We start from the raw sequence: 15,976 nt of genomic DNA, 5'->3' as shown, positions 1-15,976 counted from the left end.
CACTTAAAGTGTAATCTTTTATTTAAAAAGAAAACTATTTCTGAAAACTGTGAATACTATCTCTGCCTGTGATCTAAGTAAGCTACCTAATCTCTGTACACAAATTTGGGTTTACAAACTGGGAACTTGGAGCCCAGATTGGTTGCTTAGAGATCATGACACACATAGTGCTCACTTTGGTGAAGACATCAGGAGACAGATTTGAAAGGGCATTGGGTCCCACTAGAGTAATAAAGGCTGGGGGGGGATCTCAACTCTCAGTGCCCAGTAATGTAGCAGGAAGGCATCTTTGTGTGGTTTTAGCAACCAAAGCATTCATATATATGTATATGTATGTATATGTGTATATGTATGTATATATGTATATATGTGCATATATATGTATGTACATATACATATATATATATACATGTGTATATGTGTATATATATGTGTGTATGCATGTATATATATGTGTGTGTATGCATATATATATATATATATATATATATATATATATATATATATATATATGAAATACATGACCCTTCCTTTGCTTTCATCATTGACAATTTTGTTGACAGCCATGGATACCTATTTAAGATGCCTGATGGTATCCACAGGGACTATGACACTGGAATCCTGGTGTTTTGCTTCAACTAGCAGAATGACCTCAGTCTCTTAGTTATTTCCTTTTTCTTTTGAATTTGGTTTTTGTATTTCTACCTCCTCCTGCCTTAATTTTATAGAATTACGGGATTCCAGCCCAGAGAAGGCCTCGGCCCATCATCGAGCAATCAGGAGATCTGCACTGAGCAGATTGGAGGGCTCGCTGCTGTGAGCAGGGAGCACCCACGAGGGGGGAAAAGCAGAATGCCACCAGTCCAGGAATTCTCCAGTTAGTGGCACCAGAAATATTTGCTCCCTCCAATCTCGAGTGGCAGAAAATTCTGGAGTGTGACTTATTTCAAAGAGGGACAGAGCCCTGGTGTTGCTGGAAATCTGAGTGGCATAGACCCTGGAGTACTCAGCCCTATGTTACTGCTGCAATCCCACTAGAGCCAAGGCTGAGCATTCACACTGTTCATGATAGCTGGTGGAGGAAGAAGGTCTTCTTTGAGTATCTGGCTTTCTTTATTCTTTACATGTGATCCTGGAACTTGGAGAGTAAAGAGAAGTAGTCAGTCTTTGCTTTACTTCTTCATTTCCAGCTCTTCCCCTACCTCCATGTGTCATGACAAGACCAGAACATCAGTTAGCATCAAACTACAGAGGAAAAAAATGTTGTTGATCAGTGTTGTCATGCCAGATAGCTTGTAGACATTTCAGGTCCAGGGCTGGGGCCTTATAGCTAGAATGGTGTTTTAGTTAATTCTCATTTTGATAGCTTTACAATATCATTCTAGAAATGGACAAATGTTCTATGGTCTTCATATTTAGTATCAGGGTAGGATACATGTTTCCTGCCCTTCCTAATTACTCTTTATGTTGGTTAAATAGCTGATATGAATAGACTGATGCTAGACAACTGCTTGTCTCTCCCTGGTAAAAGAGAACTGGGGATTACAGAATTGAACCATTAGTATATGAGGGAAAACTATGTGGATATCCATTAAACCGCAGAGTCCTACCACTCATGTGTGTAATCATACTCTCCCACTAAATCATATTCTACCCTCAAATTGTGTTTTCTTAGGCCTTTGATATGGAGAGCTCCTGCCAAATCATGAATCTAGCATTGGTTCAGCAATGCTACAGAAATGGACTGGTTCAAAAGTATGTCTTAAAAGGGTCTCCTCATCACATTCGCTTTGATCGTTCCTCTCTCTCTCTCTCTCTCTCTCTCTCTCTCTCTCTCTCTCTCTCTCTCTCTCTCTCTCTCTCTCTTTCTCTCTCTCTCCCTCTTTCCTTCCCTCCCTCCTCCTGTCTCTGTATGTAGTATATAGTTGCACATATGGAGGCCAGAGGGTTAACCTCAGACATTCCTCAGGTGCTATCCACCTCTTTCTTTCTTTGAGACAGGCCTGCCATTCGCTTGGAACTTACCAAATAGGTAAGGCTGGTGGCCAATAAACTTCCAGGATTGACCTGCCTTTGCCTCCTCTGACTTCCTTATGTGGGTTCTGGGACTGGGTCTCATGCTTGCAAGGCCAGCATTGTAGTGACTGAGCCATCTCTGACCCTATTTTTTTCCATGGTATTCTGAGTAAGGGGCAGCCTACTTTGTCTAGCCCAAGGAGGCCTTAAAGGCTTGACATAAATTCTAATGTTTAATGGTCAAGGTTCAGACTGATTAGACAGTCAGTCACCAGGGAGTCTAGTTCCTAAGGGCTCATAGCTGTCATATGCCATGTTATAAAACAATGATACCATTTAAAACCTTTGAAAGGTTAATTTGCAGGGAAAGATGCTAGATTAAACATTAAGACATGTCCTCAGAGCCCCATTTGAGACCCATGGGAAGTAGGGACATTGCCTGATAAAAAGGAAGACAAAGGAGCAGGAAGGGATTTAAAAGTAAAGGAAGATGGCTGATGAATGGCTTAATTGGTAAGTCATTGAACCCACTGAGGGTCCAACCTCCACATGAAAGCAAGGGGCCATGCAACCTTGAGGTTGAACATGCTGCTTGTAGCCTCTGCAGACTGGCTCAGAACTTCCCACAGATCCTTATAGAATCAGGAAGGGAGCTACAGCATACTAGAACTCACTTCCAAGTCATTGGGAACCAGGGTTCATATCAAGCTCTTCCCCTGCAGTGTTTCTGTCCCTGGCTGCACACCAGACACTGGGCAGACATGGTAAGATTCTCACAAATGGCCTCTTGAAGAATCTTGTGTGCACTGTTCTAATCCCTGAGTGACAGGAAGATTGGCTGTCCATGAATAAATCAAAGACAGAAGCACAAGTGGACCATCAGTGGAATCTCCATCAGGCAGAAGGACTGATGTCCTGTGCTTCGCTCTTCCTATGTAAGGGCCGGGGCTAGGATCTCGTCTAGGATACTGACAAATGCAGTGCAAAACACACACATAGAATCCTTCAGACTGTGTGGAGGTAGACCATGCAAACCTGCCCTTACGGTAGAATCCTGAAGGTCTTATATTTGGTGTCCTGAAGTGTAAGACTGCGTGTCAGAGGAGAAGCAGAAACTTCATGGAAGGCACTTCTTCCTCCATTGGAAATGCTGTAATGCCATACACATCCCAGAAGTTCACACATGGCAAGAACATTCAGATCTGGAGTCTAGATCAAATTAGTAGCAAGTTCTGTGTGAGTACTATGGTCACAGAAGGTACAGTGGCAAGAATTCTTGACAAGGATCAAGAAGTCATTTGCTCACTGACTCCTTGCTATAAGCATGAATGGCCTTTGATGCTAGATGTAGAATTGAAATCCATACTTGATATTGCATTTGTATGCAACTGCATTTCATTATTACTAAAATCACCATGTGAGTCCATGGGGGGGGGATATCATGATAATTTCCCTGTGAGGAAGTGAAGTGACAATATTTGTAGTGAGTTTTCAGGTACAGGATTCTGTAAAAAAAAATCAGGTTCCTTTTCTGTCTCAGGATTTCACTACCTCTGCGCAGTCTGCTTCAATATTCTGTATGGTGCTCTGTCCTGTTCATAGCAGGTGCTAAGCAGCACTGTGGGCCCCCATCATGGACATCCTAAAGAAGCAGAGTACAGTTCCCTTCTAGGTCCTGGTGATGAAAACCTTCACTAGACATCTCCATGTGTCCCCTAGAGGGCAGACTTGTCCTGGCTGAAATCTTTGTTCTGGAAAAAGGAAGGGCATGGGACAGAGTTCTAGATAGAAGTTGTTGTCTGGGTTGGGAGTACTTATCAACTGGTTGAGAGATTGGGTCACAGAAGAGCATAGCCTAAGAAACTCAGATATGGCAGTTTGGAAACAGCTATAACAAAAAGATTGCTGGTCTTTAGAAGCCTTCGACGAGACTTCACTTCTTCAGTGCGGGGCTCTGGGAACAAGGGGAGGCCAAAGATAAGTCTGCATAAGGTATGTGAAAAACTGGTTTCTGGAAATGTCGTTATGGTTCATAATGGAAATGAAGCCATGAGCCGGTAGAATCCACGTGTATGAATGAGCTCAAGCGTGAGACCCCAAAGACCAGACACATTGCCATTATTCCTGTCAAATGGCACAGCCTCAAACTGAAGCTTCATATAACAAGAAAAGCTCTGATGGTCCAGAGTCTCCTAAGTGCTGATTGGCAGCAGCCAATCTGAAGGGAACCAAGGTAGCCTGAATGGACAATAGGGACATGCTTTCTGCTTTGTTCTACAAGAGAAACCACAGGAAGCTCCTTCCTGTGAGCCACAGGGTTCTGTAGCAAGGGACCCCTTGATCCTGCTCAAGCCACCCACAGAAACCACTCTTCTGTTCTGTGGTCTGTAGTAGGCTGTTACGATTTGTCCTTGCTAATAAAAGCCAATGAGATCTCCAAACTAAATCTGCTGGCGTCCCGGGTTCATAGCAGCATTCCTCAGAGGCATGCCTCCTCAAACATCACTCATGTGTAATTAGCAAAGTAGGTCTTTATAAATATTATGTGCAAAAGCATTGGCTCTTCGAGTTGGCAAAGGATTTCTTAACACTTATGTAATTTGGAGAGCCCTCAGATGATGATGGAATTAATCCAGTGATTTCTACCGCTTACACAGGCAGCTTAATCAATACAGCTGGAATCAAGGACAGCTTTCCACTCCTGGAGGCCTTCTTTTAGCATGCGGAGCTTAGTCTCACCAAAACCACTCGGGTTTTAAGCAATGGGGTCTTTTCACTACGTTCTAGTGCTGTGGGTTTCTTCCTTCAGAGAGATTATGAAAACCCATCCTGTAATTTCCTCTCTCTCCTTCCCTTCCATCTCTGTCTGTCTGCCTCTGAATCACAGTTGCCAAACACCATTTCACTGGAGTTTTTGCTGCATGGGTTCTAGGCCTGTAAATACCCAGGGACGCCCAAACTAGCAAGAAGGAAGGCAGATTATAGAAGCAGACCTTTGACTCAAGCACAGCTGGCGGGAGCTGCCTGCTCTCAGACATATCTGAGAAAGTGCAGGGTAACATGTACTGATCCGCAGGGATTCCCTGCATCTTACCTTTGTTTTACTGTCAAAGCAGGTGAATCCCAGAGCGAAATCCACCGTGAAGCACAGCATTTCTCCTTGCCAGCTGCACAGATATGTTTTTGACTAGAAAAGAGTATTAATTTTGAGTGAGTGCTCTGCAATAATTCTGGTTAACTATAGGAAGGCGGTTGGCACATTAGCTACTTTAGCCAAAGTACACTGTTTAAAGTCTGAACACACAAACTATGTAGACTAAAAAGGTGGGTTGCAGGGAACTGCAGAGATAAGTCTAGGCACTGAGATCTTCCTTGCTTTTTGTTTTTAGACAGACAAAGGATGTAAAGGCATCAACTAAACAAAACCAAATCATGAAGACATTTCAACAGATATGTGTTCTCCAAGGTACTTTTAAATACACTCTCTGGAATATCTGTGTGCTTTAAGTGTTTCTCAGTAGTCTAGGGTATATAAAGGGCATATAGAAAAGAACAACAGTCCTAAAACTGGAGAAGTTGTTTTGTGTCAATTTCAGTAATCCCTCTGCAGTGAAGTTAGCCCAGTCTACAAAAGATCGGAAGCCATCATTTCTGTGGGGAAAATCAGGGTACTTTTCATGGGATAGAAATGAAGGTCTTGCTTAGGGATGATGATGAGACAGGATTTGATTTTCTGACTCTCTGCCACATGTACTCAGCACTGGAAAGTCAGGAGGAGCCCACCTTGCACCTGCACTGCTTCTTATCCCTCTACCCAGGGTGCCCTGGGCATCCACTGCACTGTTACTGACTCTGCCACTTAGATCCGCTATATTATATTCTCATCCTAGTAACAAGACAGGTTGAATACCATTTAAAGATATCAGAGATCCCTGGTGAGGTTGTCAGTACATCTTGTCTCCATTCTCTCCTTCACCTTTCATAGGGGTACAGAGAGCAGACCCATGAAGAGAGGACCCTGTCCAAAATGACTTAAGAGCCCTTCGTCTTTCTCAGTCTTCAATCAACTTCCCAGTGCTGACAGGTAAGCATACCTGCTCCTCAAAACCACAAACACAGAGGCGGCCCACTGCACACTATGCAGGCTGTGAGCATTTTGTTGCTGTTAGGAAATGGAAGCTCTACTAGCCCCAGCTCTTCCCTTAGCTCACCTTCCCTAATGACCCAGAGCAGAAGAGCTGGATGTCCTTTTGCAAATCCATGACAATTTATGTTCTCATCATTTAGGACTCACTACATGTCTAGAATTTAAATGTAGTGATTATAAACTGGGAGAAAACATTTCCAGGGGGCCATGGCATTCGTATATCCCAAGTCTCTGACATCATGAGAATAGTAGATCTGTGAGTTCCAGTGGATACAGCCTGGCCCTTGGAGGGTAGGAAAACACTCTTGTAGAATGTTACAAGCTCACGCACTTCACCAGCCCCTCAAGGTCTCAGGAAGGATAGGGGAGAAACATGGAAGGTTTGTGCAGAGGCTCAGCCCTGTGGAATCTCACAGCAGAGCCAGCCAGTGGTTGCCAGGCACACAGCCTCTGCTCATTCATATCTTCAGGATCTGCTGTGATGTGTGTGAGTGTGCAAATGCGTGTTAAATCACAGCATCTCTATTGTGTTCTATAATAATCCATTTCTTTAATATGTTGGAAAAAACTCAAGTTGACATGTTTTTTAGTCCTTTGAAAAGAGTAGGTCTCAAGGTCCATCCAGTGGGAGAAGGGTATTAGAGAAGTGGTCATAAACATGGCCACTTTAAAGGTACCCTTGTTGGACTGCTTAAAGTTTAAAAATATATCAGCAGCTTAAACATTTTAATGTTACTGATAGGAAGTATTTTTTTAAATGTTAAATAATTTTATAATATAAACCTGCAAGTCTTCTGCATAATACAGTTCTGAGCCTCTTGACATGGTTTTTTGTCAACCACATAACTCTTTTTTTTCTATATTCTTTGTTTACATTTCAAATGATTTCCCCTTTCTCAGTTCTCCCCTCCCCATAAGTCCCATAAACCCTCTTCCCTCCACCCATTCCCCAATCACCCCGCTCCCATTTCTCTGTCCTGGTACTCCCCTACAATGCTGCATTAAGCTTTTCCAGGATCAGGGCCCTCTCCCTTCTTCATGGGAATCATTTGATATGTTAATTGTGTCTTGAGTATTCAGAGCTTCTGGGCTAATTAATATCCACTTATCAGTGACTGCATTCCATGTGTATTCTTTTGTGATTGGGTTACCTCACTTAGGATGATATTTTCCAGTTCCAACCATCTGCCTAAAAATTTCATGAATTCATTGTTTTTAATTGCGGAGTAGTATTCCACTGTGTAAATATGCCACATTTTCTGTATCCATTCCTCCATTGAGGGACATCTGGGTTCTTTCCAGCTTCTGGCTATTATAAATAAGGCTTCTATGAACATAGTGGAGCATATTTCCTTATTGTATGCCGAGGAATCCTCTGGGTATATGCCCAGGAGTGGTATAATAGGGTCTTCCGGAAGTGTCATGTCCAGTTTTCTGAGGTACCGCCAGACTGATTTCCAGAGTGGTAGTACCAAGTTGCAATCCCACCAGTAGGGGAGGAGTGTTCCTCTTTCAATAAGGGAGTATTTTTATGACACATGTTTAGAATTGTTCAAGATATACAGGCTATAAGAATGACTTACTGAGTTGCTTTAGATCTGCTGGTTAAAGTATGGATAAAAGTTGCACACAGAGCCCTGACTGGCTGGGCAGAGAAGAAATGCCCAACTTGTGGTTCGATACAGCATGGCATACAAAGGCCCACTAAACAGTGCTTCATGGTTGACTGTGGCATAGGACACCCAACAAAGCTCTGTGAATAAATTACTGTGCTCAGGAGAGATGTACTAAATGCCTCCCACTACCAGTACCCAGACTTTAGAACAAGTTTGCAGAGCAATTTAGAACATATTATATGAAAAGGTCAGAGAGGCCTTAATAATAGCTCAAAATGTATGGCTGTGAAGGTCAGCATCGTCAGAACAAAGGAAAAGGCGGCAACAAAGAAGAACCAGTGTTTAAGAAAAACATCAAAAACCTCAAGCACAGAATCACCTGGAGTTTTTGTTAAAAAAAAAAAAAAACCAAGACAAAAACCAAAAAACCAAATGAGAATACTAGCGATCAAAAATGCCTTCTCAACTTTGTTCTGGAGAAAGCCTTGTTGCCTAGAGATGGTGCAGAGTCAGCCCCTATGCAATGGCTAGTATCCTAGGAGGGGACAATGTGAAAAGAACCAACAGTCTGTCAGGCTTAGTATGGCTTGCCTGCAATGCTGGCTTTCAGGAGGCTGAGGCAGGAATACTGTTAGCCTGGGCTGGCTTAGCCCATACGGTCGGTCGGACTCTGTCCAAGATAACAATCAAAATGAGGATGTTAATGAAGATTATGATAGAGACATCAACACAAGCAACTTGGAAAAGTCCTGGGCTCAGACACAAAAAGCAAGGAACAGGTCTAATCACATCCCACCCCCACCCCCACCCTCCCCACCCCCACCAAGCTTGATGGTATTTGTGGAGGATGTGATGTGTAGTGTCCTTTCTGGTGCTGGCTTTTTTTTTTTGTCTATCCCTAGTGTGTGTGTGTGTGTGTGTGTGTGTGTGTGTGTGCGCGCGCCCCCGCATGTGTGTAGTATTTGTATATGTATGTTTGTATGAATGTGTATGAATTGTTTGTTTTTATATATGCATATATATATTATGCCTCTGTCTCCCCCTCCCCTCCCCTCCCCTCCTTTCCCCTTCTTCTCTCCCCTCCCTTCCTTCTTCCCTTCTTCCCTCCCCTCCCCTCCTCTTCCCTTCTTCCTTCCCCTCCCCTCTCCTTCTTCCCTCCACTCCCCTCCCTTTCTTCCCTTCCCTCCCCTTCTTCCCTCCCCTCTCTTTCCCTTCTTCCCCCTTCTCCCCTCCCCTCCCCTTCTTTCCTCCCCTCCCCTCCTCTTCCCTTCTTCCCTCCCCTCCTCTCCCCTTCCCTCCCCTCCTCTTCCCTTCTTCCCTCCCCTCCTCTCCTCTTCCCTCCCCTCCTCTTCTCTTCTTCCCTCCCCTCCCCTTTTTCTCTCCCCTCCCCTCCTCTTCCCTTCTTCCTTCACCTCCCCTCCTCTTCCCTTATTCCCTTCCCTCCCCTCCCTTTCTCATCCCTTCCCTTGATTGTGAGTAACTGTTTTCAATTCTTTTCTAAGTATTTGGTAGCCTTCTCCAATGGAACCAATGGAAGCATCTGGTCCAGATATCCCTTTATTGGAGAAGATACTACACTGCACCTTGGTAGAACCCTTGATTTTTGTCACCTACTCTATGTATTCAGAGCGCCACAGGGCCTGTCTCCAAGAAGTCTGCCATGCTCTTTTTCTTCCCTGGTTCTGGCAATTTATTTTCTTTCCTCTCTTATTTTCTTACATGCTTATCAAAGTTAATGATATTTACAGACAGACAGCTTTGAGGATTTGCCTCAATACTTCCCTGACACATTAATGACACAATGTTTTCAAGTATCTGAGTATGTTCCTGCTATCTTTCAGTTACTGATTACTGTTTCCAATTTGGTTGGAGAACACCATTTAAGTGGTTTCATTTCTTATCAGTTAGTTTTCAGTGGTTACTTCATAGTCTGGGTATGGTTGATGTTGGTGTAAGTCCCAAAACCCTTCAAAATAGCCTCCAGTCACTCCACTGTCCAGGGGGACGCTGCAGACGTGCGACTTGTGCTTTGCTGTTGCTTTGTGTCCTTCAGCTCCCTCAGCTCTGTGTCTGGTGAACACACATGCATTGCCAAGTCTCCTTGGCTGGGGAGTTGGCTGCTCATCCTCCCACAATTCCTCCTGCTGTAGCAATCTTTGCTTTGAAGTCTACTTGATTTGATGACTGCTACTCGTTTTCCTTTGACCCAAGCCACACGGTGATATTTGAGGCGGCCTCTCTGTAGGCATCATATGCTTGGGTGGTACCCGCTGTCTGTGTAAGTCATTTATTTACTTACCTGTTTGTGCACAGCTTTTAGTTGATGGGATTCCTTGGTTTCTGCCTGCCATTTCCTATCTCCTGTTTAATGCTTCCTTTCTGCTTAATGCCATGTTAGGAAAATGTTAGCATTTTGTTTTTATTTGTCTGAAGGGTTTTGAGTGTTGTCATGGCTGTCCTCACCCCAGAGACTTACACAGGCCTCTCCTGCGTCCACATGGCCTCCCCTCCCCTCTCACTTGGCTTAAGCATTTTCACTGCGTACATTTGGACTCAGACTGGACAGTTGGTACAGCTTTTGCTTCAACTACAAGCAAAAGCTTGTACCTGCCCTTCTCTTCCTCTTCCCCAACACTCTGGGTTCCCACTCTTGGTTTTCTTTTCTTTTCTTTTCTTTTCTTTTCTTTTCTTTTTTTTTTTTTCTGTTTAGAGAAATTCTCTCTCTAGTCCTTTTAGGAATGTCTGCCAGGGACAATTCATCTTCATTCTCCCTTAATCAGGAAATGGCTGGAAAGACATTTTTAATCTTTGAAAGGTACTTTCAATAATCTGATCTGTAAGCCAATGCCTTTGTCCTGGCACTTAACTACTGGGAACCTTCTGTCTGCCATCATTCTTTTTTTTATGAGAAAGTTCATGTAATCTCAATTATTTTACTCTGCAATCTTCTATTCTCTCTGGCTGACTTCAAGATAGTTTCATTTTTTATCTGGTTTTCTGAGGTTTAATCATGGCAGGCCTTGTTGGTGTAGGCTTCTCGGGGTGCTTCTGTTTCGAGTCTGCTCACCTCTTAAATGCACAGGCTTCTATCTTTGAAAGTTTAAACTATAGTTTCTTTGAGGATTTTGTCTTTCCTGCCTTCTCCTCTCAGGTCTCTGGTCACAGGCATTGCGCCTCAGTCTGTGTCCTGAGTTTGCCTTCGCTCCAATCTGTGCTCTCTCTGTTACACATATAGATGGTTTTGTCAGCTTGGATTTGGCCCCAACCCCTCCCTCTGCCCTTATCTTACCTCATTGGTTGAGCTTTTAATTCAGTCACAATAATTCACACATTTACATTTTCTATTTTCTTCTTTCTCTCCTCTGTTATGTTAGATCTCTTTGTGCTTATGATATTTTTATTTGTTAGAATATATTCATACTTGCTTTTTGAAGCATATATTTTTAAATCCACAGCTGCCCTCAAATCTTCCCAAAATAAGTTTAACATTTCTGAATTTCAATGTTGGCACCTGAGGACTGTCTAGCAAGTCTCTGAGATGTTCCTAGATCTTGGCAAGACAGGTGGTTTTCATTTGCAGTCTGGGGACTTTTGTCTTATGAGATGTCTGATCTTAGGCAAATGTTCTGTTTGAACCAATTCCTCAATATTGTCTCAGCAGGGGAGAGGATGTCAGGTGTGCTAGACACCCAACCCCCTCTTGCCTTCTACGCATGCTCTGGATTCCTTGTTCACCCTCGATGAAGACAAAGATTCTGGCCATTTACTTATATGCTCTAATCCAACCTGGGAAGGACATTTGGGTTCCCCATAGCTGGCAAAGGGGGAAATCCTGGCTCAAGAAAATTCCCTACCTCAAAGCCAGAACCATAAAACAGGGCCAGGGCTTCAAAACACCATGAACCATGGAATTTTAGAAGGCAGGAAATACCCATCATCCGCTGGGAACCAGGGGTTGCAAAACAACCTGGCTTATCTCTCACTTTGCAATTTATTAAAACAACAACAACAACAACAACAACAACAACAACAACAACAATAAAACAATTTCTGGGCCTGGTAAAACCAGGCCCTTCTTGGCTTTATTTTCAAGTCCTATAAAAATTGATTCTTAGATCCTGCACGGCACGTTCTCCTGTACCCTGAAGGTTTCTGGTCACCAAATTCTTAGACCAGTAAGACTGTTCTAGCTTCTCTACACTGAGTTGTTGCTATACAAATGATTTCTTTTTACTAGGCTGCACCTTTAGCATAGGGCTTTTCTGAGTCTGCCTGTTCACAGTTCTTGGGTTTCCTGGTCATGGCTTCTTCAGTTCCAAGTGTGAGAAAGTGAGGCAGAAGAAAAAAAATTTTTTTTCTCTTCCAAGGCCTCTGGCTAGCCAGTTTCTGTCATAGCTTTTTGCTAGAAAAGATGGATGCGTTGACTAGTTCACCCCTAGCTGGTGGCCCCATTTTGGGAGGGTAGAGAAACTTCAGGAGGTGGGACCTAGCTGATCACTAGAGGTGATTCTTTGGAGGAGATTTTGTCGCTGTCATTTCCTGTCCCTCTCTGCTTTGTGGCTGCCACAAGCAGGAACACCTTTGTCTACAGTCAACCCCACCCCGCATGACATCCTGCCAGTGATCATAAACTGAAGTCCCTGAAACCAAGAGGAAAAGAACATTTTCCTTCCATGGCTCTGCCAGGTGTTCTGTGGTGTTTCACAGAAATTACCAATGGTTTCCCATTTTCCTGCTCTCAGGGCTACCCTGTGTATTATGTGTAATATCAAGGGTTTTATCCTACTTAGTGGAAACAGAAAAGGGGCCTTATGCTACTCTCTAGAGGTAATAGCTTCAGAAGAGTATTTCCAAAAATTTTATTTTTATTTTTTGGTCACAGCATGGTGTAATGATTTAATAAAAACAGTTAAAAACAATCTACTGCTATTGAAATTCCAGTGTAGGTTTTCTGTGACAATCCCTTGGATTCTTCTATATACAGTTCTTTCTAGAAGAGAGAGTGAGCACATGGCTAGGCTTCCCCCAACTCCTTCCCCGTGGCCACAGTTCTTCTGTCTACTGCGAGTCTCCACAGGAGCCCTGGAAAGCACACTACAGCTGGGTGCAGGCTGGGGTGTGGAGCCAGTGGGCTCTGCACGCCTATGTCTGAGTTACCTTCAGAGACCACCCCAACCTCTTCCACCTGTTCCTGAGAAGTGAATGAATCCATTTCCCCTTCCATATCTCAAACATATACCTTATTATTAGCAATAGTGAATGGTGTACAGAGACCCTGTCACCCTCAGCGTGATAGGACAGAACCTGTCCTTACAAAATGCAGAGATTGGGTTTGGAGCTGGCCCACATCCATGGACAGCCCATCCTAAGTACGGGTTACTTATTAAGGCTGTGTATGGGTGGTTCTCCACAGACAGCGCATCATAGGGAAATCAAGGCTCAATCTGAGTTCCAGCAGAGCTGCAGACCTTGCGATGCTCACTGCGCAGAGCTGCAGGCTTCTGCTGCTTGATTCTTCCTGCACAGTGTGCCTGTTACTGATCAAGACTCCCAGTCCCTGGGAAAGGGCACAATCAGAAAGGTTCTGAATACCTACCTGTGCTTTCATCTCCAAATGCCACTCCAGAAAATTACATGTGTGGTAGTAGCAGGAAAAAAATCAAGATAATTAAGATTAAAATAGCTCTTTGTACGAGGGTGGGTTGTGAACTAAATCAGACTGTGCTAAAATGTAGTTTTAAATAGCACATTTGGGTTCATTTTCACATATTAAAAAATATTCACACTCTGGTACCATTAAATAAACAAAGGCACGGATATTAGCTTTTGAAATATCATAGAGAACATGGAAGAATGTTTAAATGGAGGCTGATACATAACAAAGGAACAGAGGAAAGCAATTCTTTCCATTGAGAGGAGCAGGAAGCCTGGGGCTGTTTGGAGACACCAGGGCGGGGAAGAGACTGGAAAGCAGCGGCTGCAGGGCAGTGCAGACCAGGGCAGCCTTCAAATCGGGGCTCTCTCTACTCACTTTCAAGTTATAGCAGAAGAGCTATGCTAAGTTCTGCAGATCATACCCTCCCAGCTACCTAGCGAGTGGGTATCTTAATTGCATTTTAAGGTGCACAGCTTGCCAAAGCAAAGGGAGCTGCTCACTGTCCTTGTCCTAGGCAGCCTCCTAATCCCGCTACCTACCACTAGAGATCAGAGCTGCAATCCCAAGTGGCCATATCCCTTCTAGGTTGTAAAGTGCTCTTCTGGAAAGTATGTTGTAATCCTAAATAAAAATGAACACAGTGCTAAACGGGAGGTTTACAGTGTTAGATGTGGCCATTAAATAAAGAACGCAGACAGCAACCTAACATGATGCCGTGATGAACTAGAAAAAGAAGACAAGAAGTGGAATAGAAATCTAGAAAAAGGAAAAAGATATGCATGATGAAAAGAAATGTAAATAAAGGAGAAAATAGAAAAACAGCATAAAATATTTACAGACTCAAAATGTAACAGTGAAAAAAGATTTTTTTTTTAAAAAGAAAGCCCTAAAGTTTAGCTGTATTGATGAAATATAAAGAAGACTCAATTAGCCAACGTCAGTAATCAAACAGGACATATAGTTACTGATTTTGCAGAAATAAAAATACTACAAGAAAATAGTCACAATTTCACACAAATAAATTTGATAAATTAGATGAAATAAATGTGTTCCCACAAGATACACAGTCGTTTAAGACTGAATATTATGAGGAAACATTTATGTAAGGGTGCTGAGCCACAGCTGATAGCCCAATCCAAAGGAAACCAACAAACCACTGGTAAATGCTACCAAATATCTAAAAAAGAATGGAAGTCTCTTAAAAACTTAAAATTTGGTGTGTCCAGACCTATCCTCTGAGATCTGCATGATTTTTGTGCCAAAGCCAAAGCCTCTCCAGGAGAAGAGAGAAGATCACTGTTTCTAATGGATACTGACACACAAGTTTACTGCAAACAAGGATAGCCAGTTTTCAACAATGCATCATGACCATTACATACTGTGACAAAATGGCATTTATCTGTGTTAAAAGAAAAGAAAAACAAAACAGTGCAACAATCAGAAATGCAATCAATGCCCTGCGGTATATTTAAAAAGGAGAGAGGAAACTTTATCATTTCAATTCATCTAAGAAAGGTATTGGCACAAAATCCAACACCATTTTATGATTCAAAGAGAGCACTGATACAAACATAATGAAACAGTCACATCTAAGAACTGCACGTGAACTCCCACAGCTAAAACCAGTGGTGAAAGCATTGGAGGTTCTGTGTCTCTGAAGGAAACAAAAGGTGTACAACTGGAAATGGAGAAAAACATAAACTCATCTGTGTTCACAAATGGCATGAAATTTTATGCAGAAAGTCTTAAAAAATCAACAAAATTGATCAGGACTCATGCATAGAAAACAAGCAATGAAAGCCAATTATGCTTCTGCATGCCAATCGTGAATAGCCTTAAAAAGGTATTAAGGAAATGATCTCCTTTTTAATTACATCACAAAAAATAAAATATGAGAATTAGAATAGCAAACCAAAGTAACAAAATGCTAACCAATGAATAAAGTATTCAAGGTAAATTATGCAATTAAAGAATTTAAAAAGTCATGTACTTAAAACTTAGAAAGTCATCTTGTGTTTCTAAATCAGGAGATGTAATGTTGAAATGCTAATACTACTCAGACCCATAAAAACTCTAAAGACATTTTCATAAGATTATAAAAACTGTTGCAATCAGGTTGTGCTCTAAGTTATTCCAATTGTGTAAACCAGTGTTTTTGTTTTGTTTTGTTTAGTTGTCGTCTTCTTGGAGGGGAACTGTGCCTTGTTTTGAGATACTCCATTTTTTTCTTTTTCTTTTTTTATTCTATATATTCTTTATTTACATTTCAAATGATTTCCCCTTTCCTGGTTTCCCCTGCCCCAAAGTCCCATAAGCCATCTCCCCTCTCCCTGTTCCCCAATCATCTCCTTCCTGCTTCCTGTCCTGGTATTTCCCTACACTGCTGCATCAAGCCTTTTCAGGACCAGGGGCCGTTCCTCCCTTGGATGTCCAACAAGGCCATCCTCTGCTGCCTATGCATCTGGAGTCATGGATAACACCATGTATACTATATGGTTGATTTTTTGTCCCTGGAAGCTCTGGGAGTACTGGGTGGCTCAT

General features: G+C 42.6%; 1 protein-coding gene across 1 annotated transcript in view; it reads right to left on the bottom strand.

Annotated features, from left to right (window-relative positions):
* Nucleotides 1-15,976, bottom strand: part of Sntg2 (syntrophin gamma 2) — a 215,740-nt gene that overhangs the window by 16,383 nt on the left and 183,381 nt on the right. Inside the window, exon 15 of the mRNA XM_052184744.1 lies at nt 5,111-5,203. Coding sequence (XP_052040704.1) covers nt 5,111-5,203 — 93 coding nt within the window. The remainder of the gene's footprint in view (nt 1-5,110; nt 5,204-15,976) is intronic.

This window comes from Apodemus sylvaticus, chromosome 6, assembly GCF_947179515.1.
Source record: "Apodemus sylvaticus chromosome 6, mApoSyl1.1, whole genome shotgun sequence".
Lineage (NCBI taxonomy): Eukaryota > Metazoa > Chordata > Mammalia > Rodentia > Muridae > Apodemus > Apodemus sylvaticus.
Note: the sequence above shows the minus strand (reverse complement) of the source record. Positions and strands in the feature narration are given on the sequence as shown.